Here is a 27,981-nt window from a genome sequence, read left to right as displayed (position 1 = left end):
CTGAGTGGGTTTGGGATGTAAGGACGGACACGGCAATGGAGATAGCCTGCTTTAACAGATGATGGTAGGATGGGAGAGCTGAAAGTAAGAATTATGCTCCTAGTGGGAACAAGAACACCATCTTTCCGAGTCGTAATTCTCCTTGCTTGTATGACTTTTTGTTTACTTAGCTCTTGAACTATCTCCTCCTCTGATACAGCTTAACAAGTCCCATTCTGCGATTACTCCCTTCGAGGAGTTTAAGGTGGCATGGGGAGTAACTTTTATTGGTTGTCCGCCAAAAGTAGTCATGTTTAATAATTTTTTGGAATGCTGGGATTTCATTGTCTCTACAAGAAGATCCCCTGACTGGAGCCGCTTTACTGTTTTTGGTGAACCTGCAGCAGACTCGATGCATTTTTGGACAAGGAATGGGGACAGTTTACTCAGAGGCAACTCTGATAGAGAGTGTAGTATGAGGAATGCTGGTATTTCCTCTTGTGGGGTTGTTTTCAACCTCTTTGGTTGAGTGTAGTCATTTTCGGTATCATTTTCTAGTCTTGAGCTCGATGGCTCTAAAGGTGGAAAAGAACTGTTTTCCATCTTTGCTCCTTTCAGCCCCGGGAGAGTGGATTTCTTCTCCCAGGTTACCGGCCCCGCCACGGGGAGGCAGGAGCAGTGCCGCTAGAGTGACCAAGCGGTATAAGGGTTAATGCGTTAGTTTAAAGAGAAAAAAAGAAAGGTGAATTTCCTTCCTGTAACTTAGTTACAATTCGTAATACTAAGTTAACAAATAATTAATGGGAACGTAAGAAAACTTTTACAAATGAATATAACTGTAGCTTTGACAAAAACGCTCTAGAAATCACTCAGGGAATCGCTTGATCACTATAACGCTTGGCACCCGGGGCCACGGAATGGGTTCTCTAAATAGGTGGCAGCAGGCAAACTAAGTGCGGTTGTACAAAACACTCAAATTGCCTGTCTTAGGTTAATAGGGATTGCTACTTCCATGTGCTTTCTATTGCAAAGCTGTTGAAACACTTCCATCAAATCCTGTAGTGTTGGCATTGGCACATTGGACCAGTGATGAGAAAGGTTCCAACCCCCCCCCCCCACTATGAAGACAATTATTTTCTGCTCAAAAATGCTATAAAGTTTGGAAATAGTGTTTGTTCATAATGCAAAGCATTACTTGCTTTTAGACTGTCGTAATTATTCAATAATGGAAAATGTTATTTATCTGAAAATAGTGCAATAGCACTGCAACTAGTTATGAAGGCAAAGTGTATTTTGCTGTGAGAATAGACTGCCTGTAGTTATTAATTAAAATATGCTAATTTCTTCAAAAAATTTTCAACATTTATGGCATAAATTTGAATAAACTCAACCACTGAGCTTATTTATCCCACAGGAATGCAAACATATTAATGTTTTATAATTTTCCATTGTTCTTCAAGCAGCACATTCAGATTATCTACCATTAAACTTTCCTACACATTTAGGTCCAAAGAACTTTGCTTCACTGTTTTCTTTTTCCTTCAATTCTGAATGTTGGTTCAAAATCTATTCCAGTGGATCCCACTTTGAATAAAAAAGTTCATTTTTATTCGAAGTGGGATCCAATGGAATAGATTTTGAACCAAGATTTTGATTTTTATTCAAAATTTTTATTTTCATTTGAATAAAAATGAAAATTTTTATTCAAATTCATTTTCATGAAATGAATATTTCAAGAAAATCTCTTCAGTACATTTACTCATTACATATTCATTAAGACTCAATAGTGAAGCATAACCGAGGTCAGTTTTTATTTTTTTATAGAAGTGCTGACTGCATTAATTCTTGTCATCAAGTCCTTTTAAAATAGTACAAACTGTGCATGTGTCTAAAAAAATTAGTTCTTTCATAAAGTTTTTAGTTTCTCTTTTGGTGTCCTGATTGAGGGATTTGTCTTCTATAAGGCTATCCTCCAAGCAACGGACCACATTCTTATAACTAATGTATAAGAATGTGGTCCATCTACAGCTTGCTTCAAAACAAGCTGAAAACTAAGTAGTACACACAGATTTTAATACTTTTCATTCGTGAAAAATATTAGCATCTGTATACTGACAATATGTACAAATTTGACAAGTGTTAAAGATGCATGATCACTCCTCGGGAAATTTCATACCTTTCATTTTAAGTTTGCATTAAAAGGACTTGCTTAAGGTTAGAAAGACATGAATTAGTACTAAATATATTAACAGTTTATATATATATATATATATATATATATGTCTCAAAAATATTCACTCTTTGCTCACCTTTTAAAAATCAAAGAATCTGTTCATCTTCATCAGACAAAAACATTTCATGGAATTCATTGGATGTTTTTAGATTGATTATCAATTTTAAAAAAGTAAACTTTCGAGATGGTCAATTTATAATAGTAAATTTGCTTTATATTGAGGCACTGATTACATAATCAAAGCTCCTCATGGATTGCATACTCGTTTCCAATGCACTGATGACCCTCGATTTTGCGGACTAATGGGGGGGGTGTCCAAAAAACCCAAGAGTCCGAATTTTCCGAATGAAACATTTAACTGTTGAGTACCCACAGTAAATATGATTAATATAATAAGTAGTGCACACAATGCACATCCATTACTTATAAGGTCTTGAATGGCTTGAGCAAGCTGAATGCTGATGGGATTCTTCCTCTTGCTCAGATTAAGAACCTGAGGGGGGGACAGATTCAAATTGAGGAAAGACAGTTGTAGAACAGATGTGTGGAAATTTGCCTTTAGCCACCGGATAGTTGATTGGTGGAACAGATTTCCATCTTTTGTGGAAGTTGATAGTCTAAATAAATTTAAGTCTGAGCTGGACAGGCATTTGAAACGAATAGAGGGGTGATTGGGAAGGGTTTTTTTTTTTTTTTTTTTTTTTTTTGCAAGCAAGCTTATGCTACATAAGCTTGCTTTCTTGCATCGTATGCCTCTTCTAATGCTAATAGCAATGTAAGTAGTAAAATATGTAAACATAATATACTGGAATAAATAAATAATGTAACAAAAACTATTTTCTCTTACCTTGATGGAGATAGAACTGAGTTTGTTGTGCCGTGATCGTATAGTGAGACTCAGAATAATTTATTCTGTGTCAGTGGAGCTAGGGAACTCCAATGAAGTGGCCTGCTGTGATGATGAGCAACAGGTTTGAAGAATGTGTCCAGCTTCATCTGTTTATCTCCCTTATATTGCTACCTTACAACAGCCTCTCTTAACGTATGTAAATGGTGGCAGTGGAGCTGGATTTCACTGTTGTCTGAGAGGCTGACACACTGAATGACAAGATCAAGTGCCTCTTGTATTGCTGTCCTTTTTGGTCGGTTAATAATTTCTTCCTCTTTTTCATAACTGGATGCCGCCCCCCCTCAATGTCACCTGCTCTCACTTCATCAGCAACCTCCTCTGGTGTCAAGATCTGGTAGCCTGAATCTACGTCATTTTCCTCTAGCCAGTTAGTTACGTCCTCCACTGTAATATCTATCTCTCTCTCTCTCTCTCTCTCTCTCTCTCTCTCTCCCACGCAGTGCAGCATTTGGTGGAAGTCGGCAGACTCAACCCCTTCAAAATCAATGTCAGGGTCACTGTCTAAAAGCAACTTCTTCCAGCTATGAGCCAGTGTGGTGGATTATAGGTCATTTCAAGAGTCAGCAAAGTTGTAAATTGCTAACTTGATGTTATAATTTTTTATGTTTTGCAGACGCTGGCCACTTGTCTTCAGTTGTTTTCTTCGTCCCGACTTACTCCTTGATCCATGGGTTGTATCAGATAGGTTGCATTAGGAGGGAAAAACATGGTATGGATCTTGCCATCACTGCTGACTAATTTCTCGGCAACTGGATGAGCAGGAGCATTATCTAATAAGAAGAGACTTTAAATCAAGAGGTCTTAAAGGTGGCTCAGTGTGAGCCACCTTTAAGACCTCTTGCTGATATCAATGCAATTCAAGGACAAAATGCTTGAAAAACCAGTCAGAAAATATGCTGGTGTTGAACCATGCCTTCTTTGAATGGTAGTAGATAACAGGGAAATGTGTCATGTAATCTTTCAAATCACATGGGTGTGCTGATTTGCCCACAATAGCCAGCTTCAGGCAATGGAGGCCATCAGCACTTGAACAGTATAAAGATGAAAAACGTTCCATGCTCATTTTCTTTCCAGGAGTTTTGTTTTCGTTTCTGAAGGCTTAAGTATTTTTTTTGGTAGGGAACTGCCAGAATAAACCAGCCTCGTCTCCATTATACACCAGGGATAAGAGCAGGCGCTCCTTTATCAGTTCATTGAGGTGGAGTCTGAAAGGCTCAACTGAATGTGTTGCAGCAGACCCAGCTTCCCCATGCTCTCCTCTTACACATGTCATGGCAATTTCTAAAACGCCAGAGCCACCCATCACTAGCTTTGAAATTATTAACACCCATATGTTTAGCCAGTTTCTCAGCTGCAGTTCACAAGGTAACACCAGTAACGTTCACTCCACATGATCACTCCTGCACATACCATTTGTAAACAGCTTCTTCTTCTAGATCTTTATCTTTCCTTACTTTCATGTGCTTTCTGTCACTCACGGAACCCACACCTTCAATATTATACTTTAATGCAAAGCTTTGGAGCTTTCCTTTGCCCTTGCGAATATCAGAACCAGTTTGCTTTTTAACTCTATACTGCTCATAAACGCTGGCCACCGGGGCATCACTCTCAAGCTTTTTAATCAGCTCAAGCTTTTGACTGACACTCAAATGTACATCCTTTCTTTTAACATTTGTTTGTTTTGAAGCCATTGCTGGTCACAAAAATACTAACAATAGAAAAATTTTGATACAAAGTGTGCTGTCCTCATGCTCGCATCAGGCACAAAAAATACAATATTGTCGCTGTGCGTGCTAACTGGCTGACAACCCGTGAATTACGGTTGGCATCCGGAAAATGGTGGTATAATGGAATTACGATTATCCAGAAAATGTGAAATCCGGGAAATTGAGGGGAAACAGTATAGTGGCTCCATTGTACAAACCAGCTAGGTTTTCTATAACACAAGTTTGCCTCCACACAGTCAAATAATTCTATATCTCTCTTTTTCATTTCTTTGAAATAGGTTCAGACAAATACTTTCCAGTGTGTCTTTCTTTTTAAAGTAATAAATGCAATAAATTCTAAAAATGATAATGCTGGCACCTTGGCTTCAGTTAAGTAGTGAACTGCCAAGTAGAGTTGATCTTCATTTGAACAATTTGGTGAACAATAATCAAGGAATATTTATTTTTCTATATTATACGGATTGTTGATGGTGCCAATATATTTATCAATTCCTCACAAATACTTTTGTGATAAACAAGAAACTTCACCTTTCCTATGATTTTCCATCATTTTCATATGCTGCTCCATGAATGGACAGAAACTTCCAAGGAGATGCATTGTAGTCAAAAACAAGCCATAGTCTTTATCTTCAATGCTTTCTGCACTTCCACAAAATGGCAAGTTATCTTCAGCAAGGAATTTAATGACCAATTATCTTTTGAAGAAATTCTTGCCAATAAATTCATCAACAGCTTGTTTCTTTAAATGTTTATCCAATATATAGCAACTTCCCTTGACTGAAAAATACAGTTCCTGCAGTAATAAGGTCAGAATTTCATTCATTGCTTCACAAATGCTGAGCAGCATTACTTGAATCATTACCCTACTAGCAAAGCATCTTTATGATATCTTGGCTTTCTATAAAGCTAACAACACAAACAGAACACTAACATTTTTCAGAGAATAAACAAGTCTTTTTTCTTTTTCTTTTTTTTTGCTCCTTTTTCATGGTTCAGTTTGGCAGAATAAAAAACAGCATGAGTCGGCTTTCTTTTGTTCACAAACATAAGCCTCTAGAGATTTAAAAACCTCTGGTTTGGTGAGGCAGTTTTTTCCAATGACGTCAGGAATTATAAGGCCCACTGGAAATCATCATTTGACCAGCAAATACACGAGTTCTGTTAGGGTTGCTAAAAGCAAAACCAGATGTGGGTATACTTGCTTGTCCCCTAATGCTAGGAATATAGAAAACAAAACTTTGATGAATTTGAAGTATTGGTTAATTCAACAAATAAAGACATAGTAGTGATACTGGAAACATGTACAGGACGGGCAAGCAGGACAAGAGGAAAGGAGTAATACTCTTTGTTAAGAAACAGACAGAATCTAAGGCAGTGCATCCATATGATGTGGGTGGCCAGTGGAATGTTTGGGTTGACATAAGCACTAGGAAAACTAAAATGAGAATAGGAGTCTGCTGTAGGACAAATGATTTTGATGTGTATAATTAACAACTACACATGTGGATAGAGTGGGGCTGTAAATCAGAATGACTTATAATGGAGGACTTTAACTTTCCAAAAATTGACTGGAACTTGAAAAAGTCACTCACACAGTAACAGAAATTTTTTGGATTTATTAAATGGCTGTTTTTTTACAGCAGCATGCAGGCAACAAGAGAAAGCAATGCTCTTGATCTGATTATCAACAGAGACTCTTCATGCAATGAGAACCTGTAGATAAAGGGAACATTAGGTGGCCATGTTAATAACGTAATAATGTGTGTGTGTGTGTGTGTGTGTGTTATGGAGGTTTAATGGCGCATAAGCTGCTGAGGCTATAGTGCGCCTTACGTAATAATGTGGGATATACTTTATATCTAGAAGTCAAGAGTAAAGGGAAAGATTTTGTTTTCATAAAAGCAACTACAATGGTCTCAAACAGTTTTTAAATTTCTTTCAGTGCAACCAATTGATGGTGTTACTAGCTACAAATTCTAATTGAGAGGCATTCAGTGAAGTAATCACATATGCTACTATGCTTTTTATACCAACTACGAGATTGAGTTCACGGTTTAGATCTAAATGGATATCAGGTGAACTAGTGAGAGTAGTGGCAGGGAAGAAAAAGGTGGGGAACAATTATGAATTAGCACAGAAGACATGGAATCCTATGGAATCCTGCTGCTATGGATATAGAGTTGATCGAGGGGCACATTTGTTAACAATACTGATATCAAGCTGATTTCCTAAGTTTCCAGTTGATACAAAGGTTGGTAGGGTGGTTAATGCCAGAAATCAAGGCATGCTACTGCAGCAAGTGTATAAGTATAAATGACTAGATAAATTAGGCAGGCAGGCAGGCTGAAGAAGTGGCAACTGAGATTTTACATTGGTACATGCAAGGTTCTGCATATTGGTGCCAGCAATCTTGGAATAACACACCAATTAGCACACATTCAACATTTTCCAGTTGAAACAGTAAACTCTTCTGCGGGACTATGTCGAACACCCACACCCAACTTATGAGTGAAGGGAATTTGAAGTTTTTGGTGAACTATGGGTGAACTCACAGCAGTTTACCATGGTTATGAGATAGGTGAGATGAAGGAGACTTTGAGTATTTTTAACAATAAAACATAAGGATAACAGGTCTGTTTTTAGCTCAACAGGCACAGATGAAAACATAACCCAAGAGAAGGGTCTGAAGACATGTCAGTATCTCTAAACTAAGGAGAGAAAAGTCTCCTGTTTTTTCTAGCATAGAGGGTCTCTCTCAGGTGTGTTTAAAAAAATGAGCATGTTTTTCAAATACTAAAACCTAAGATAACTTGTAAGAAGCAAACAAAGATCGAAGATTCTCTAGGAGGGAAGTGTAGGAAGTTAAGTTACGAGAAGTAATATACATTATTTAAAGAGTTATCTGGGTGCAATTTCTGGAATCTTGAGATAATAACATACAAGGCATACAACTTTCAAATTATAGAAATCAGTTAAGAATCCCACTTCTGATATCACAAAGAGAGGTGACAATATCTGGAATAAAATACATGCTATACTGGCAAGACAAATGAACGAAAGAACAGAGTGAGTGAGTGAGTGAGTGAGACTAATGAATGGTAAAAATGCAATTTTTAACATTCATTAGTCTTACCTATGTACAGCTAGTTACCAAAATAATTTATGGTTGATAAAGATAAGATAAGATTTCAAAAGTTACCACTACTATTTTCACTGGAGTTATTTTTTGATTGCAAATATGATTTAATTGTAAATATGGTGTTTTTATTTTTGTTCATTTATTGCACATTTTTAAGTTTTAAAAGTTTCTAAATACTATGTGCAGATTTATTTCTCTGTATTCTCAGCTGATTGAATAAAAGAAAGAATTTTTATATGGGTAAGTACTTCTTGAGATTGGTTTGCAGAATGTAGAACTATAGCCTTATTGCACACTATACTACCCAGCCCAATGGCAAGTTTAGAGCTACTAAAATGACACACAATTGTGAACACGTTCATAATTTTAAATGAATTGCAGCAAGAGAAGAAAGACAAAATGTCTCTTTTAGAAGTGAGAGAGGCAATCACTAAAGAATTGATGGAAATCAAAAAGGAACCAACCTCTAGTACACCCACTTGTCAATCCTCATCTCAGCATTTTCTGTCGGAAATTCCGAGGCTTTCCCATGGTAAAATTCACAGGAAAAGGTGTCACGGATGTTACAAAGAAGCAAAAATTGCTGGAAAAAATTCCAAGTTGGCTGCTAAGCAAGTTCATACTGAATGTAAATCATGTGAGAAGCCATATTGTATGAAATGTTTTGAAAATAAACATAAAAATTAGTCTCGTTTTTTTTTTTTTTTTTTTCCAGTTTTTTGTACTTCTGAAATAAAATAAAATACACTTTTCTTCACATTTTGAAATCTGTTTTATTTGCTTCTAACATTGCATGGAATTTGAAATATTTGATGTAGCTATGTGTAAAAACTAGGAAACTTTTACGCAGGTTCATTAACTTTTCTAAAAAAATATTTTCTTGTTAATAAGTCCACAAAAGATTAAAAACATAGGTCAGAAGTGCAATTTTTTTAAAATGTTTAAGTTGGCAAGGTCCTTGGGAATCACATATGACACCTGAACTTATTACAAAAAACTATTGTGCATCACATGTGATTCCCTGCACAGTGAACGTGTTAATATATAAAAGGAAATGAGTGGGAAAAAGAACTAACCTTGGGGAAAAGCTCCATTACAGAAATGCTCCAATGGAGAACAGACCTTGGCCAAGTTGTGATCTGAGGTGCCTAGATGACCGCTCATCTTGACAGTGTCTGGTATTATGGCAGGTATCACAATAATACCAGTGTCTGGTATTATGGCAGCTAAATAAACAATCTGTGTGAGGTCATTAGAATTTGCAAAAGCCTCAGCATCACAACCAGCTGGACAAATGTGAATAGAAAATGAAAGCCAGCCGGAGTTGTGAACATTAAAATCACCAAGGAAAATTACCCTACTGTTAGGAAAGTTGGACTGGAGAAGGTCAAGTTGTAGAGAGAGAGGAAGTCAAAGAGTTCTAAGTGATTAGTGGAGTTGGGAAAAGAATAGAGGCAACAGATAAATTTGACAGAATGTGGTAGAGATATTTTAAACAAAAGATGACCGAAAATTGGAGATTCCAAATTACTACGTCTCTGTCAGAGAATATCAGAATGGACATATGCACAAGTACCACCTTTGAAGCAAAAGGAATCATGCAGCAAATAATCGGACAACTGAGATGAGTAGTGACTGAATCAACCGATAGCTGTGATTCTGTCAGAAAAAGTATACGGGGTTTGGTAGACTATAAGTGGAAATGGACATCATTGAGACCATGTATATTTGTAAAATGAACGAGGAAGTGTTTGGGAAGTTTAGATGTTTTCGCTGATAAGTCTGTTCTATTAGTTTGATAATTCATGAAGTAATGAAATTTTTGGATATTGCATACACATGGTAAGAATATACCCACCTCCTTGATATAATTTGGCCTCAACAATGCTCCCCGCACGCGCACACACACACACACACACGCTACTTGGGACTCCCTCCAGTCACTATCTGGTAGAGTGGAGGCAGCAGGTTTATACACTTTGGAAACTCCTAGAGGTTTACTAACAGGTTCGGACTGGTGGACTATCTAGCGGCCAACCTATGAACACCGTTTTAGAGGTGTACTCTCAAAATTAGGGAAGATTGGATCTTGCTCTGATGTCCATCACAACCTCAAAAGACATCAACCATACTGCATGATGGAAGAGATTGTGGGGTTTCCGAAGTTTTTATTCTGGTGACTAAACATGGATCCTACAACTTTAAGCTCCAATGAGCAGAGTGGTGGTACTGCATCTTGATGAGTCACCTACCACCTAGTATTGCCTGGTAACACAGAGGGAATGGCATTCCTCTGTGGGGCGTGGATGCCACATCTCGACCCCTGCTTACATTGGTTTGCACCTGGATGATCACCTCCAGTATTTCAGGACTTACACATGGGGTTATACCCAGAGTTACCAACAGTCTCAGAATTGTCAAGGTGTAAGCAGAGGATTTAGCTGTCACAGACTCGCTAGACTTTTCCGAAATTAGGTCCACTTGACTTGAGTGTCTCTTGAATATCAGTTCCATCAGCGTTTTAGACTCTTGCCAAGCTAGGCTTGCCATGCCCCCAGAGTATGTCTGTAACAGCCTCAAGGACCAATGCTAAGTGCTATGCTATGCAATGCTTACAGATAGGAAATGTTTACAGATACGTTATGCTTACAGATAGGAAAATCAACTATTTCTAATGTTTTTCATCACTACTTAACTAGACACATACAAATCGTTGAACTGTTGGCCACCACTGAAGCCAAAACAAAAGAAATTTACTTATTTAAGCTAAACAAAGTTTAATGGTTCCAGCATTCCTAATAAATACTTGTAGGTATACTAAATTACAGGCACTTTTCAGCTGTTCATAATCATTTTTAAACAATCAAAAATTGATCATTTAAAATCTGAAATCTGGAGGAGAGGAAAGGAAAGAAAAGAAAAGGAACAAAACAAAATGAGCCTTAAATTCACATAAATGCAGTTTATTCCAATTTATTTATGCAGCTGCAATAACATAATTGTAAAAAATGTAATTACTATTACATATTCTTTCTTGATCTGATGTGCTTTCAGTAAATATGGTTGTTAAACAAGTAAAAGATTGCATGATGAACAAATATGCTATAAATCTAGGGCAGCTCAAAAATTCTATGACTAAGACTTTCTAAAATTTGAAATACTAGTTTCTAGGCTTGTCCTGAAGTTATTTTATGCTTCAAAAAACAAACAGATTTTAATTTTCATATTTACACAAAAAAAGCAGATAAAATAAAAATAATTCAAATTTTAATAAATAATCTGACACCAGATAAATTTTACAGTAGTTGTTATTCTGCTATAAAAAACATAAACTGTAGTTAGTAACATGTGATTGTCACTATTGTACTCAAAGGATATCATTGTTTAAATAACAGAATAGAAGAAAGGGGAGGAAAAAAATTATTATTATTAGTATTATTATATATTTTTTTAAATAACATACCTTTTGAGTTTCACAATTTGGACTACAGCTGTGATTGATAAACCTGGATAAATTTCCTCTACATGTGGCATCAATGATTTCATCACTTTTTAAAGCCATGAAATAATAATGATTATTCTTTTCTCTAGCATAATGTTTTACACGCTGCTTGAACTCTTGGGGACTCAGAACTTCACCAACATATTCCATTACAAAAGTTCCTCTATAATAAAAATAAATACAAATAAAAATTAACAAAAAAAAAAAAAAAAAAAAATCAGAAATTATTTGTCATATAATTTCTGAATCTGAAATAATAATTAAGTCTAAATTCACATAAGCAAATGTAGCTAGTTTCATTTTTTCAGTTATGCTGACCGGCCAATATATTTGTCATCATCACCATGAACTTGGTCTGGCTTAGATCTTTTATGACCTGCTCCGTTGTAGCTCTTGGAGGTGGTTGTGATCTTGCCATTGTTGTCTTGGTTGACCCAGATCTCTCTTGCCTGTAGGTTTGTAGCTAAAGGCTAATTTTGGGACCCGGTCTGGGTTCATTCTTTCTGTGGCTAATTCATTTTTTCTTATACCGTTTTATTATTATTTTTTTAATGTAAAACCAAAACACGAGAGGTATTAGAACCTATAGTACTTAGTACCGTGCTTGGGTTGGAGGTTGAGAAGACGAAAGAAGAAATTTGTTGGCATTAGACTTGAACTTCTGTAGACTGTAATTTTCAGGAAATACGCATGAAGGAAGGTTGTTCCAGGAAACGGCTGTTGAATGAATAAACGAGGAAGTTGAAAAGTTGGTTCTGCGAGTTTGAAGTTGGGCAGTAAGTGGATGTTGGCCGGTGCCTGCACATGTTCGGACTGTTTTGACAGAGAGAGCGAGAATTATAGAAACCAATTCAGAAGAACAGTGCCCATGGAAGTATCTGTAGAAGAGGCATGTAGCAGAAACAGTATGTCTATGAGACAGAAAGTGGAGATACTCTGTTAGAGATGAATCATTAATTAACCTAACTGTCCTCTTCTGAATGGAATCATTCATAAGAGGGCAGTTCCATTCCTGAGAGAGGTTTTGGGGGCACCACCCCCAGATGTGGGAACAATATTCCAAGGTAGGGCGGATTTGCAATTTATACAGAGTGAGCAGCTGTTTGGAAGAAAAGTAATGCTGAGAGCGAAAGAGAAAACCAAGTTTTTTAGATGCAGAGGAGGCAATATTTGTAATGTGCTTGTGCCAAGAGAGATTAGAAGTCAGGGTAATCCCCAAAAGAGATATATCATTTTGCTTAGAAATCGGAGTGTCACCAAAGATAAGCATAGGAGCAGAAGAATCCTTTTTGCGAGACATAAGACAAGACTGAGTTTCAGAAGGATTGAAAATCAACTAGGTTGTCTTTGCCCCACTGGAGAATTACCTGAAGATCGGCAGCAGACTTTCAAGAAGTTGAAGCTGATCGAGCAGGGCAAGGTTTCTCAAAATGGAAAGTGGAATGCAATGTACTATCATCGGCAAAACTATGGATAGGATTTCCAGTCAATGGAAGAAGGTCATTAATATACAAGAGGAAAAAGAGTGGGGGAAAGAACTGAACCTTGGGGGACACCGGCATTAGTGGAGAAGTTAGAAGAAAGAGAGCCATCTACCATCACTTTCAGTGAGTGATCAGAGAGAAAACTGGATAACCAATTACAAAAAACAGTTGGCAAACCATAAGATGGAAGCTTGTTTAGAAGATCTTTATGCCAAACACGATCAAAAGCCTTTGAGATGTCAAGAGCAACTACTTGTGTTTCACCGAACCTTTCCATTGAATTAGTCCATAAATGGGTAACATAAGCCAGAATATCATCAGTGGATCGACACTGACGGAATCCATACTGGCGATCATTGATCAGACAGAAGGTTTCTAGGTAGTTTAAGAGTTGGCGGTTAATTGATTTCTCCATTACTTTAGAAAGAGTAGAAGTAATTGCAATGGAATGATAATTGGATGGGAGGGATTTGTCATCCTTTTTAACAACTGGCTGGATATGAGCAAATTTCCAAGCAGAAGGAAAAACATCTTTGGAATAAGAAAGTGAAAAAAGGTGGCAAAGAATAGGAGTAAGTTTAGGAGCACAGGTTTTGAGAACAAGTGGAGAAATACCATCGGGACCTGGAGCTTTCTTAGCATCAAGATTTGTCAAAATCCTTCTGACATCCTTTTGACTGAAGACCACAGGAGGCATTGAATGGAACATGTTGGGAATGGTGGGAGGTGTTTTACCAAGATCATTAATACATGAGTTAGAAGAAAAATGGGATGCTAGCAGGTCAGCTTTATCCTTGGCTGAAGTGACAACAGAACCTTCAGGTTTAAACAGAGGTGGGAGCAGAGATGGGCAAAAGTTGCGGCCAATAGCTTTGGCAAGAGACCAGAATGCTTAGCTACCATTAGGGAAAGAAGCAAGTTTTCTACTCTACTCTTAGCCTGTAGAAAAACACCAAAGCTTGCAACAATTGTAAAGCTTTGGGTAGGCAGAAAATGAAACTGAAGAATTAGAAACAAGCCAATTACAATATGCAACATTCTTCTCTTGAACAGCCTTAGCACATTTATGGAAAAACCAAGGTTTAGTCAAACAGGCTAAGAGTAGAAAAACTCTACTCTTAGCCTGTAGAAAAACACCAAAGCTTGCAACAATTGTAAAGCTTTGGGTAGGCAGAAAATGAAACTGAAGAATTAGAAACAAGCCAATTACAATATGCAACATTCTTCTCTTGAACAGCCTTAGCACATTTATGGAAAAACCAAGGTTTAGATAAAGGACGAGATTTTAAAATGGAGTATGGGATAAAGGATTCCATTCTGCAAGAATAATTTCACTGACACGATCTGAGTAATTATTAACATCAGAAGTTTTGAAACAGCAATCCGACCAAGGAAAAGAAATCTCCCAGGTCATCCCATTTTGCATTCTTGTAATGTCAAACAACACGTGGTTGTGAATAGCCATGAGATAAAGACTCCATTTGAAAAGAGACAATCACCAAGTTGTGATCTGAAGTGCCTAAAGGACCTCTCACTTTGATCGTGTACTTAGAAGGGCTGTTTGTGAGAAAAAGATCAAGCGTGTTGGCTGTATGATTAGGATTGTCCGGTATTCTTGTAGGTAAATGAACGACCTGAGCAAGGTCATTAGTAATTGCAAAAGTCTCAGCATCTCAACCAGCTGGGTCGGTGTGACTAGAAAACAGAAGCCAGCTGGAGTTGTGACCATTAAAATCACCAAGGAAAATTAACTCACTGTTAGGAAAGTTGGACTGGAAAAAGTCAAGTTGCAAAGAGAAGTCAAACAGCTCCAAGTGATTAGTGGAGTTGGGAGAACAGTAGAGAACAGATGAATTTCATACAATGAGGTAGAGAGATTTTAAGCCAGAGAAGATTCCAAATTTCCTAGTCTCTGACAGGGAATATCAGAACGGACATATGCACAAGGAATCATACAACAAATAATTTGGGCATCTGAGATGAGCAGTAGTTGAATCAACTGATAACTGAGATTCTGTCAGAAAAAATAACATTGGGTTTGGCAGACTGCAAGTGGAAATGGACATCGTTGAGATTAGAATTGAGACCACGTATATTTGTGAAATGAGTTAGGAAGTGTTTGGGAGGTTTAGATCTTTTTGCAGATAAGCTTGCTCTATTAGTTTTACAATTCATGGTGTATTTAATAGTAAGAAAAAGTGGGTAGGACATGCTGTATGAAGTAATTAAATTTTTGGATATGGAGTTCACATGGTAAGAATATACCCAGATCCTTGACATAACATGGCCTCGACAATGCCCCCCCCCCAATACACACTACTCAGACTCCCTCCAGGCACTATCAGGCAGAGTAGAGGTAGCAAGATTATACACTAGCTGATCCTAAAGCCTCCTAGAGAGTTACCAATAGATTCCGTCCAGTGTACTAACTAGAGGCCGGCCTGTGAACACCGTTTCAGAGCTGTACCCTCGAAATGTAAGGAATATTGGATTTCGCCACGATGTTCATCATAACCTCAAAAGTCTCGAGACTAAACATGGGTTCCACCAAGCCTCCAAATAAGCAAAGTGGTGGTATTGCACCGGTTGATGAGAGTCATCTATCACCTAGTACAGCCTGGTAACATAGAGGGGCAGCATTCCTCCATGTGGTGTGGGCACCACACCTCGACCTCTGCTTACGTTGGTTCACACCTGGGTGGTCACCCACCATGTACTTGTGCATGGAGGTTATACCCAGGATTACTAACAGTCCCACCATCGTGAAGGTGCAAGCAGAGGATTTGGCTGGTACAGACTGTCCGGACTTCCCTGAAATTGGGTCCACTTGACTTGAATGTCACCCGAATATCAGTTCCATCAGCGTTTTAGACTCCCAGGTAGCAAGTACAGCTTGTCTGGCATATCTGAGAGAATGTCTGTGACAACCTTAAGGACCATTTACTATGTAATTTACTATGTTACCTACTTTTAATTTCTCGCAAATATCTGAATTTCTTTGATGATCTAGTCTTGTAAAGCCTAATCTTCTTTGTCCTCGCCTTCTTCCCATGTTCGTACGGGGTCAGCATTCCCTTCCTTAATTCTCTTCCTCCATTCCTTTCTAACCAGGGCTTCCTCTCTCCTCCATCCTCTCTCTTTCAAATCCTCTGCACCTTGTCCTTCCATCTCAGTTTAGGTTTTCCCCTCTTCCTCTTCCCTATCACCTCCAGCTTTTCGCTTGTAAAGCCTAATAATGGTCTTAAAATCTCATTTGTGCTGCTTCTAGTTTTTGTGCACCTTTCTTATTTATGATCCAAGTCACACAGCTGTAGATGATGGTTGATTCTGAAGTGATGTTGTACAGTCGTAATTTTGTTTCAGTTGTCATTTTTTTTCCGAAGTGGTGTTAAATCATTCTGCTCATTTTATTATATTTTTATAATAGTTTAGTGTGAATGTCTTTCCTTCATTTGATATTAAATTTCCCAAACAAATGAAATCAGATATTTGTTCTATTATTTTGTCATCAATAACAAATTTGACTCGCACTGATTCTGTTTTTGAGGTGGAGATTTTCATCTCTTACTTTTTGTCTATTTTATTCAGTTCATTAGCTGCTATCTGTAGTTCATCTTCCGATTTACCAATTATAACTTGATCATCAGCATATAATATAGTTTGGATTTTATTCCTGTTGTTCAACTGTATTCCATTGTGAATTGTTTGTTTCAATTCTTTAATAATTTTATTAATGTAGATATTAAATAAACTTAGTGACAGTCCACTTCTTTGTTCGACTCCCTTATTGGTGTTAATTGGGTCTGATAGTTGGCCGTTAGAATATTTTTACTAAGAATATCAGGTAAGCCGAATAAGTCCCTACATTTCAAACAATTCTCGACGACTACTACTTATCTATTTAAATAAGTAGTCATACTGTTCTAGAGGCTTATTCTTATTATTTTAAGATTTAGAAATAATGTCTTATGACAAGATGACAAAGTGTCATCTTGTCATAAGACATTATATGACAAGATGACACTTTGTCTAGTATTTAATTATGATTAACGAAGTCAGTTATGCTCCTTATCTTAATCAAATTTAAAGATTTTAATTTTCATATTTATCAGAAATTCATTAGTAATTTAATGACCACCTCTGCAAAACTGACTGAAATGCAAAAACTTTATGCAACTGACCTCTGGGCTTAATCTAGCTCTCAGGTTATATAAATTGCTGTTGGCTATTCTTTTAATCTCACCTAGTCCAACCTAAAGATTTGCATTCATTTCTTGGCACAGCTGGGGGAATTCACACTCTAGGGTGTTTTACTGAGCTTTCAGCTTATTCTCAGTAAGCCGAGATTCACTGTGGTATCCTTGTGTGAATGAGCAAGTCTAAATGCTAGAAGTGAGTAGATGCATGGCTGTGAGTAAATGATTCGGAAGACTGAGTATTGTGGTGAATGTGAGTGATTGATTGATTGTTAAATTGATAAATGATTAAACTGAATTGTAAAAATTCTTAATTAAATAACTCAAATAATTAAATTTACAAATTTATTGATTGATAAATTACCTCTCAGTGGAAGAATAACAGTAGGATAAGAGTCACTGTGGTATCCCTGTGTGAATGAGCAAGTCTAAATGCTAGGAAGTGAGTAGATGGGGCTGAGTAAATTTTAAAAGGGTAAAATTATATAAAATGTGTTGTCTATAAAATGTAAGAAAAAATTACAAAACCTAAAGTGTAAGAAAAAAATTTTAAAAAATTTTAAATGTAAGAAAAAAGTATAAAATAGAAAATGTAAGAAAAATCTATAAAAAGTAAAATTGTGTGAATGTTGAGTGAATGAAAGTTATCATTAATTGCATGTTCTATCTTAGCCTCTTCACCGGACAGACTGATGGCTATGCAGGCCCTCATGGTTATCCAAGCTGATATCATGCTCTGTAGCTTTTCCTAGCTGGCATGGTGTGAGATGCTAACACTGGCCATTAGGGTAACCTCCAGGCCAGTGTGAGACTGAGCTGCAAAAAAAGGACGCTCCACCATAGGGATCTCCTTCCCTATGTTCTTTTATTCTTACCACCTGCGGTGGTTGAGTCTCCATCCCCCAAGCCCCTTCCCCCCTTTTGCCTGGTGACTCACCCCACCAGCCACCTTCAACTCCTGCCCTCTAGACCAGGAAACCCCTTACTGTCTTTCCTTTCAAATCAGGCGGGTATCTCAACTAAGCCCCCCTCTGTTCTCTGCCTCTTTTATCCCACCCTCTTCCTATCTCCTCATTATCTCCTTGCCAATAATACAAAAAAAAAAAAAAAAAAAAAGCTCCTTGAATGCCTAGGCTACCCCAGGGTTCACCGTGTTGGAGCTTTCTCTCCTAATGTGTCCTGGCAAACCTTCCCAAGTCAGTGATGGAAACTGGGGGGTGTTAGTGGCTCTCCACAGGCTCCCAGGTTAAGTGGCCAGAGCAACAACACAACCCACACTAATACTTCACAAAACACACACATACCCTGGCCTTATGTAGAGAATTGTATTCTACACAGAGTAAAAAGGTGGAGTTGGGGGAGATCCCCGGTACCACCAGACAAAAAACATTATATATCCAGGGTTTTACTAAAACCATCAAGAAAGCCAATAAGTCTATATATATCAAATAATTCTCTAGTCTAATGTAACTAGAGAATTATTTGATTAAATTCTTTTGAATTATTTGATTAAATTCAGGAGGTGTTTTTAAAGAAGGTGGAGAATGAAAAATACCTGGGAGTAATTGTGCAGTCAGACATGAAGTTCTCTGAGCAGTGCAGACAGGCTGCCAGAGCAGGTCATGGAGTTTTGTCACTGATATATTGCTAGCAATGATATATTGACATATTGCAATTTTGCTAGCAGAGACAAGGAGGTGATTATCCCCTTGTATAAGGCAATGGTCAGGCCACACCTTGAGCACAGCATACAGGTCTGGAGGCCTCATTTTAGGAAGAATGTAGAGTTGCTAGAATGAGTACAGAGAAGGGCAACAAGATTGATGAAAGGAACAAAGGGGTGCATTTACCAAGGGGCTTAAGTTCTGCAAGTTGCAGCATCTGGAGACTAGGCACCTGCGAGGTGGTTTGAGCAGGCTCAATTGTGATGGGATACTTCAGCTTGCTCAGATTAAGAACCTGAAGGGACATAGATTCAAATTGAGGAAAGACAGTTGTAGAATGGATGTGCGGAAGTTTGAATTTAGCCAGCAGGTAGTTGATCGCTGGAACAGACTTCCATCTGTTGTCGTGGAAGTTGATAGCATAAATAAATTTAAGGCTGAACTAGACAACATTTGGAGTGACTGGACGGGTCAAACGGGAAGGTTTTGTTGGCCGATGCTATATAAGCTTGCTTTCTTGCATCATATGCCTCAACTAATGCTAATCTGCAGTAGTGGCTCAGGACCTGATCCTCTCCAAAATAACATTCCAATGTTACCTCCTCAATTAATGATTAAAAATCTGATTTTTCTAGCTTCCTAAATGCAATCAAACTTTTACTGCATGAGTTCCTGATTAGTAGCTCCATTCCACACCCTCCCTCTCATGAGTTAAATGAACATCTACAGTTTCCCATGCTTTGTTGTTAAAATATTTCTTATTGCTTTTGCATAAATAGACATGAAAATAGTACACGATATTCAGTCAAGATGGACATCTATGGGAAGGGAGAAATGTATGTTTCTAATTCAGAGCATATAAGTGTGCCAAATTTGAAATTAAATTTCAAAAATTTAAGCTGAAAATTGTAGGAAAATATAGGCACCTGTCAGATTGCAATGATGGTGGCTTGGCACCTGATAGGTGCCAATTATTTTTTTAATTTCTGGAAAATATTTTAGACTATTTTAACAAAAGAACAATCAAAACAGTGGAAGCATCTCCCCCCCCCCCCACACTAAAATATTTGGGATGCAGAAATATGGGAAAGTCATGGCATCCATCTTCCGAGATGCAAGAATGATCATGGTTGATTTCCTGGAATGAGGTGCTACAATCAATTCCAGGTATTATTCTATTGGGGACGGGGAAATGGACTGCGTTAAAAAATAAACAGGTTTTCATAACTTTCCAGCATTCCTTCTATGAGAGGGCAGAAACTTTTCAATCTCTCGTCATACTGGTTTACTTTTTATTCCCGCTTATTACCTGGATACTTGGCATGCCATAGAATTGGCATATTCCTATTTTATATTCAAATTTTTGTATACCCATTCTCAGAACTTTTTGACCACCTTGTTTGTTTGTTATTTGGTTTTTAGGAGCATTAGCAACTAAGGCCATATTGCTCCGGGATATGCGGTGGTCATTCCTTGACCTTTCCGCATACTCCGTATTTGGTGGTGACGGGCTCGAACCCCGGTCTAATCAAGAAGCATGTGCTACGCACTGCTGCTCCTTCCCACCTGGCTACGGAGGCGCCTTGACCACCTTGCAGTTTAATTAAAGAGCAATATATTTTATAAAATTTTACATTTTAATCTCTTGATTTCGACATCATAAAGCAGAGTTTATGTATAGACTCCAACTATATATAAAATACTACAAAATCTCACACTGAGAGTTTGAAACTTTGTAGTCTGTCTACAGACAGAACAGCATTTGGCACGTCACTGAGTTCGCCACTTTAAATTAAACTGAAATAAACACAACTTTTCAAATATATATTTATGCCTTTTGTTATTCCAGAAAGTCTACAGGAAAAATCTTTGTGAACTAAGAAATTACACTAAGTTCACAAAAACCAATAAGTGATCACATTTTATAAAGTGGATTAGTCAAACTGAACTGCAAACACAGTAAACCCCCGCTATTCGCGGCCGCTGATTTAATATAAAATGAAGCCTAAAAAAAATGTGAATTTTAAAGCGCCGTGAACGTTTTCCGCCAGAAAAAAACATGGGCATGGCTAAAATTATCTTTCCCGATCAAAACAGCGCTCAGTGGGTGGGGGGAGAGGAGTAACAAAATCGAGAGCGTGGATGTTTCTCGCTAATCCTTGTTCAGTATGTGTTATGCGCTTTTCATGGAAGGTTTCGTCGTTTGCTTTTAATTTATATGCTTATAAATTGAATAAATTTATCAATTTATAAATTGATATGCTTACAAAAGTGATAAATCTACCGTTTTGCAGTGTAAAACAGACTTTTTCGAGTGTGTTAATGGAAGAAAGTAACTTTATTGTGGACAAGTTCTTTCTAACCCGTACAAAAATATGGCTACGAATAACAAGGGAAATGTGAAAAGATCAAAGGTGATGACATTAGCGAATAAAACCGAGTTATTAGATAAAATTTCTAATGGTGAAAGTGTCTCCTCAGTGGCAAAACATAAAATCAATGAGTCAACGGTACGATCAATCAAGACATCGGAAGAAATATCCATCGTAGTGTCCGTGAAAACGTGCTAATTGCTTCAAAAATTTGCTCTGTAACTCGTGATGTTAAATTAGAAAAAATGGAAAAGGCTTTAAATCTGTGGATAGAAGATCGAACTCAAAATAAAATTCCGTTAAGTTCTCTCATCATTCATGAAAAAGGCAAAACTCCTTTATCAACACTTTAGCGAAACTGGTGATAGCACTGGCAGGATAAGTTTTTTAGCTAGCAAAGGCGCTGGTTTGAAAGATTTGTTTGAAATTTCTAATAAATATTACATTTAATATTAAATTGTTTCTTATTTTAATTTCGATGCCATATGCTTGCATTTCACTATGTACTGTCTATATACATAGTCATATTATGAAGGTACATATAATACATATATAGACAAAATTTTAGACTAGTTTTTCTTATATATTTCATACTTTGGAATGGAACCCCTTTATTACTATGGGAGCCATAACTCAGTATTTGCGGCATTTCTCGCGAACGCAACCCTCCACAAATAGCAGGGGTTTACTGTATATTGGTATTAGTAGTGGCAAATGATGCAAGAAAGCGAACTTATAAGCATTGGCTAAAAAATAAAACAACCCAATCAGAGCTGGGTATGTTGTGCAATTTTATTTGTAAACTTTTCTGTTCAGATGTACCAGGACAGTCTGTAGTCTAACTTTATTTTTTGTGCAATAAAGTGAATTTATGCTTTGCTTTGTGTTTTACCACTGAAAGTCTATGGAAGAAAATTAGTCAGCAGTTAGCAAAATGTAAGCCACATTCTAAAACAATCTAATATGATGCCAAAATTTAACAAGTGATTTTTAATGAATTAACTGTGAAAGTTTGGTGTCATGTTCTATTCCTTTTTTATATTTGGAAGAATTTATTAAATATCATTACATTCAATAATATCTTTGCAATTTTCACTCATTTCATTTATGGATCTATTACATTTAATAAACCTGATTAGTTTTAATAACACCTGGATGATTGAAATCTGTATAAATTGAACTTTCGAGAAATATATATATATATATATATATTTTTTTTCCTCAAGAAAAAATATTAACGTAAGTATTAATAGTGTTGGCAAATGGTGCAAGGAAGCAAGCTCATACAGAATCAGCAAAAAAAAAAAAAAAAAAAAAAAAAAAAACTTCCTCCATCCCCTCTAACAATTTGTCTATTTTCTTTTAAATTTATAAAACTACTCACTTTCACAACACTATATGTGATTTTGTTCCAATAATCAATTACTCTGGCTGAAAGCAAATTTTTGCAAATCCATCCTTTTTCAACCTAGCATCATCAGCAGCATTTAGTTTACTCAATCCACTTAATGCTTTAAATACAGTAAACCCTCGCTATTCGCGGGGGTTACGTTCCTGAGAAATGTCGCGAATACCGAAAACGCGAATACTGAGTTATGGCTCCCATAGTAATAAAGGGGTTCCGTTCCAAAGTATGAAATATATAAGAAAAACTAGTCTAAAATTTTGTCTATGTATGTATTATATGTACCTTCATAATATGACTGTACACGACAGTACATAGTGAAATGCAAGCATATGGCATCGAAATGAAAATAAGAAACAATTTAATATTAAATGTAATATTTATTAGAAATTTCAAACCAGCGCCTTTGCTTGCAAAAAAAAACATCCCGCCAGTGTGCTATCACCAGTTTCGCTAAAGTGTTGATAAAGAAGTTTTGCCTTTTCACGAATGATGAGTGAACTTAACGGAATTTTATTTTGAATTCGGTCTTCTATCCACAGATTTAAAGCTTTTCCATTTTTTTAAATTTAACATTACGAGTTACAGAGCAAATTTTTGAAGCAATTAGCGCGGTTTCACGGACACTACGGCAGATTTTTTCTTCCGATTTTTTGATTGATCGTACCGTTGACTCATTGATTTTATAATGTTTTGCCACTGAGGAGACACTTTCACAATTAGAAATTTCGTCTAATAACTCAATTTTATTCGCTAGTGTCATCACCTTCTTTGATATTTTCACATTTCTCTTTTTATTCGTAGCCATATTTTTGTAGGGGTTAGAAAGAACTTGACCACAATAAAGTCACTTTCTTCCGTTAACGCACTCGAAAAAGTCTGTTTTACACTGCAAAACGGTAGAGTTATCATTTTTGTAAGCATATCAATTTATAAACATATAAATTAAAATCAAACGACGAAACCTTCCATGACTAACACATACTGAACAAGGATTAGCGAGAAACATCCACGCTCCCGATTTTTTCACCCCTCTTCCCCACCCACTGAGCGCTGTTTTGACCGGGAAAGATAATTTTAGCCACGCCCATGTTTTTTATGGCGGAAAATATTCACGGCGTTTTAAAATTCACATTTTTTTAGGTTTCATTTTATATTAAATCGGCGATCGCGAATACGCGAAACCGCAAATACAGATACCGCGAATAGCGGGGGTTTACTGTACTGCAATGAGGTTTCCTCACAGGAAACTAGGTACCTAGTTTCCAAGTGCTGCAATTTGTAACAGAAGGTGTTTTTTTTTTGTGATAAGAGTACCCTTTTGTGTCCTTGACTAATCTGGTTGCTCTGCAATGTTCCAAGAGATCTTTCTTAAAATGAGGTTACATATCTGTATGTAGTACTCAAGATGTGGCCTGACCATTGCCTCGTATAATGGTATAATAACCTCCTTATCCTTGCTAGCAAAGTTCCTGTATATCATTGGCAGAATCCCATAAGCTGTTCTAGCAACCTGTGTGCAGTATGCAGATAACTATTTGAAGCTGTACAATTACCCCTGGGTCTCTTTCATTCTCCTCATACCTTGAGTGTGGTACCACCTGATTGGCATGTTATTCTAGGATTTCTGCTACCCATTTGAAGTACCTTACAATTTGTCAATGCTAAATTTCAACTGCCACCTATAAGTCCATCTGCCTAATTTTTCAATGTCTTGCTGCAATTAACATTCCTACCAACCATGTGCAAACTTACATGGTAAGCTTCATATGCCTTCATCAGTATTATTAATAAATACTGAAAACAAAGGGGCCCAGTTCTGAACCCTGAGGACTCCACTGATAACTTTGTCAGTAGTACCCACTCAACAGCAGTAAATCTTTTTTTAAGGTGATGCATTACTCGTAAACATGTCTGTTTTACTTAAAAAAAAAAAAAAAAAAAAAAAAAAAATCACAATTTCCAATTAAAACTTTCAAGGTGAAGCAATGAATATACTCCAGATGCTGTTATAGCTAGAAGATGACAAAGAAAGAGAAGTAAAAGCACTCATCATCATCATCATCATCATCAGCAAAATCGTCTTTAATACTCCGCCCAACCGCATACAGAGATAAAGATAAAATAAGAAATAAAATACTAGCTTTTGACATCTCAAGATGTCTTCAACGATAAAAATCATAAATCAATGCTACGACAAATAAATAAGTGAATGAAACAGTACAGAGCAGAGTGGGAGGTTCATGTGGCCGGTAACTACTCATGCAATGTCCTATGACGCTATCTTCAATCCTTCTGAGTTGTGACTTGTTCGTAAATGGAGTTGAACTACGAGTATTAACCACGCATTAAGAATGATAAATATTCAATATTAAAATATATGTGTTTTTTATTTATTCTTCATTCACAGTGAAGGAAGAAAAAAGACTTACGGCTGCAGAGCTTCTAGAGTTTTTAAACCCCAACCTTTCTTTTCTGTCTTGAATGGTTCTGTAGCTGCATATTGTTTCTGAAACAGAATTAAGAGAATAACAACTTAGTAACAAGAATGAGAACACACACACACACACACACACACACACACACACACACACACACACACACACACACACACACACACACACACACACACACACACACACACACACACTTATTGTAAACATTTTTAGCAAAATTCTTAACAAGGTTTCTCATCAAATCATAAGCAGGATGGCTGGTTGTGACCCTCCAATTGGAGAGCTTTATTCTAAAATTTAACTCTTCTCGGAGTACATATATAGGTGGGCAGGAGAAGCAGTGCGTAGCACATGTTTCTTGATTATACCAGGGTTCGAGCCCGTGACCACCAAATACCGAGGATGCAGAAAGGTCAGGGAATGACCACCGCATATCCCCGGAGCAATATGGCCATAGTTGCTAATGCTCCTAAAAACCAAATAACAACAATACGTACACACACATTTTTTTTTTCCAGAGTTGTTTTGCATAATGTAACTGTTTATGTAAGAATAAGATAATTTTTATCTTGAAATCTGTAATAACAAGTAATTGCAGATACAGTTATAATAGATAGCAGCATGTTTGTTTGTCATTTGGTTTTTAGGAGCATTAGCAACTACGACCATATTGCTCCGGAAATATGCGGTGGTCATTCCCTGACCTTTCTGCATCCTCGGTATTTGGTGGTCACGGGCTCGAACCCTCGTCTAATCAAGAAGCGGATAGCAGCATGACAATACATTTTAAAATTGGAGGAGATTGCACCCAACAGGCATTATTACTATCTGATTTTCTGTAATTTATATCCAAAAGGCTGAATCAAGCGATACATAAATAGATGCAGAAGATATTATAATATCAAAAAAGAAGTAACAATGATTTTTTTAAATTCTGGTTTGATTTTTGAAATAATTTCATTTTTTTAAAACACATCAAAATAAGAACAATTTAATATTTCAGAGAATTTCAATACGAAGGTGCCATTTTTATGAATTTTCAAAATTTCATGAAGAAATTTGCTCTACAGAGCCAGATGTAGGAGGAGATTTCCCAGACATGTTCAGGGAACGTACCCTTGAAAGGGGTAATAAAAAACAGTTTTCCACTAAAAAAAAAAAAAAAAAAAAAGGAAAAAAAAAAAAGTGAAATTTTGCTAACTTCAGTGCTGACAAGTCAAATTTCTTGATATATTGAATGCTGGCATCTCTTGTCAAGAATTCCACACGACTAATATTTTAACCACTTGCCTGTGAACATTTTGAAAGAAGATTTGGTCCACATGTGACTTTCCCATCCAGATGTACACACTTTTTTTTTTTTTTTTTTTGAACACAAACAATCAACTAAGTTTTTGACCAATATATATATATATATATATATATATATAGTGTCCATAAATGTTTCCGATTTTGATATTTTTTTTTTATTCAGAATTACTTCAAGCTATACTCATGAAACACATACCAGATGAAAGATCAATTCAATAAGTTTTTTTTATAAATTGGCACTCATCTGCCAGTTTTGCATTCTACCTGCTAAGAAGCGCTGCATTAGCCAGAAAAAAAGTGTTCTGTGTTAGCATTTCATGCAATAAAATCTGATGTTACAGAGCAGCGACAATTTCGATGAAAGTACAAGGAGGCTCCTCTGAATAAACCATCAATTCATGCTTGGTACGAGTGTTTTGTTACACAAAACACAAAACTTCCGGCAGACCATCAGTGAGCACTGTGCAGTAGAGAACTTAACGTAGCGAAAACTCTGGCAAATTCTTCGGAAACATGCCAATATCGATTACAGATGTTGCAAACATTGAAATCCATGGACAAAGTGATGCGGTTTGACTTCTGTTGCAACTTCCTCGAAAAACTGACTGACGATGACATGTTTCTGACAAGATGGTCTTCAGTGATGAGGGGGGACCTTCCACCTGTTGGGACAAATGAATCAACACAATTTACAAATCTGGGGCAGTGAAAATCCCCATGAGTTTTTTGAACATGAAAGAGAGTCTCAAAGTTAATGTTTTTGCTGCAATGTCTAGAGAAAAGCTGTATGGGCCATTCTTCTTCATCGAACCGATGGTGACAGGGTTCATCTACTTGGACATGGTCAGTGAATGGTTAATGCCACAGCTGCAGGAGGACATTACAGATGCGATTTATCAACAATATGGTGCCCCTCCTTTTTTTTTATAATGAAGTGAAGTTGTACCTGAACAAACATCTTCCTCAGCATTGGATTGGGTGTGAAGGCTATATGGAATGGCCTCCAAGGTCGCCTGATGATGCCAATGGATTTCTTTTTGTGGGATTATGTGAAGGACAATGTGTACATCCCCCTCCCACTACCAATGACGCTGCAGGAGCCTCTGATGATAACACAGGCCTTTGGTAAAATTGATTGCGAAATGAAGCAGAGCGTGTGGCAGGAGATTGAATATTGCTGATATCATTCGAGTTACTCGTGGTGCCCACACTGGACTTTACCAATGACTTTATGTACATTAATAAAACTTACTGAATTGATCTTTCAGCTGGTATGTATTTCATGAGTGTAGCTCGAAGTAATTCTGAATAAAAAAAATATCAAAATCAGAAACATCATTTACAGACACCCTGTATATGGTTAGTATACTGATAAAGTATATGGGTAAACAGAAATACTGAAAAAAATAAATAAATAATAAATAAATAATAAAGCTATAAATTAGAATTAAATTTGAAGGTAGTTGTTATTTGGTTTTTAGGGGTATTAGCAACTAAGGCCATATTGCTCCGGGGATATGCAGTGGTCATTCCCTGATCTTTCCGCATCCTCCGTATTTGGTGGTCACGGGCTCGAACCCCGGTCTAATCAAGAAGCATGTGT

At 36.9% G+C, this 27,981-nt stretch overlaps 1 protein-coding gene across 1 annotated transcript in view; it reads right to left on the bottom strand.

Moving 5' to 3' along the window:
- Set2 (SET domain containing 2) overlaps positions 1-27,981 on the bottom strand; it is a 434,699-nt gene that overhangs the window by 253,294 nt on the left and 153,424 nt on the right. The window contains exons 5-6 of the mRNA XM_090387799.1: positions 25,044-25,120; positions 11,452-11,653 (exon numbers count right to left, since the gene is read on the bottom strand). Of these exons, the coding sequence (XP_090243925.1) occupies positions 11,452-11,653; positions 25,044-25,120 (279 nt within the window). The remainder of the gene's footprint in view (positions 1-11,451; positions 11,654-25,043; positions 25,121-27,981) is intronic.

The sequence above is a fragment of the Mastigoproctus giganteus genome, chromosome 13 (assembly GCF_048544385.1).
Source record: "Mastigoproctus giganteus isolate SK-2022 chromosome 13, ASM4854438v1, whole genome shotgun sequence".
Classification (NCBI taxonomy): Eukaryota; Metazoa; Arthropoda; class Arachnida; order Uropygi; family Thelyphonidae; genus Mastigoproctus; species Mastigoproctus giganteus.
This window is presented reverse-complemented; position numbering and strand designations above follow the sequence as displayed.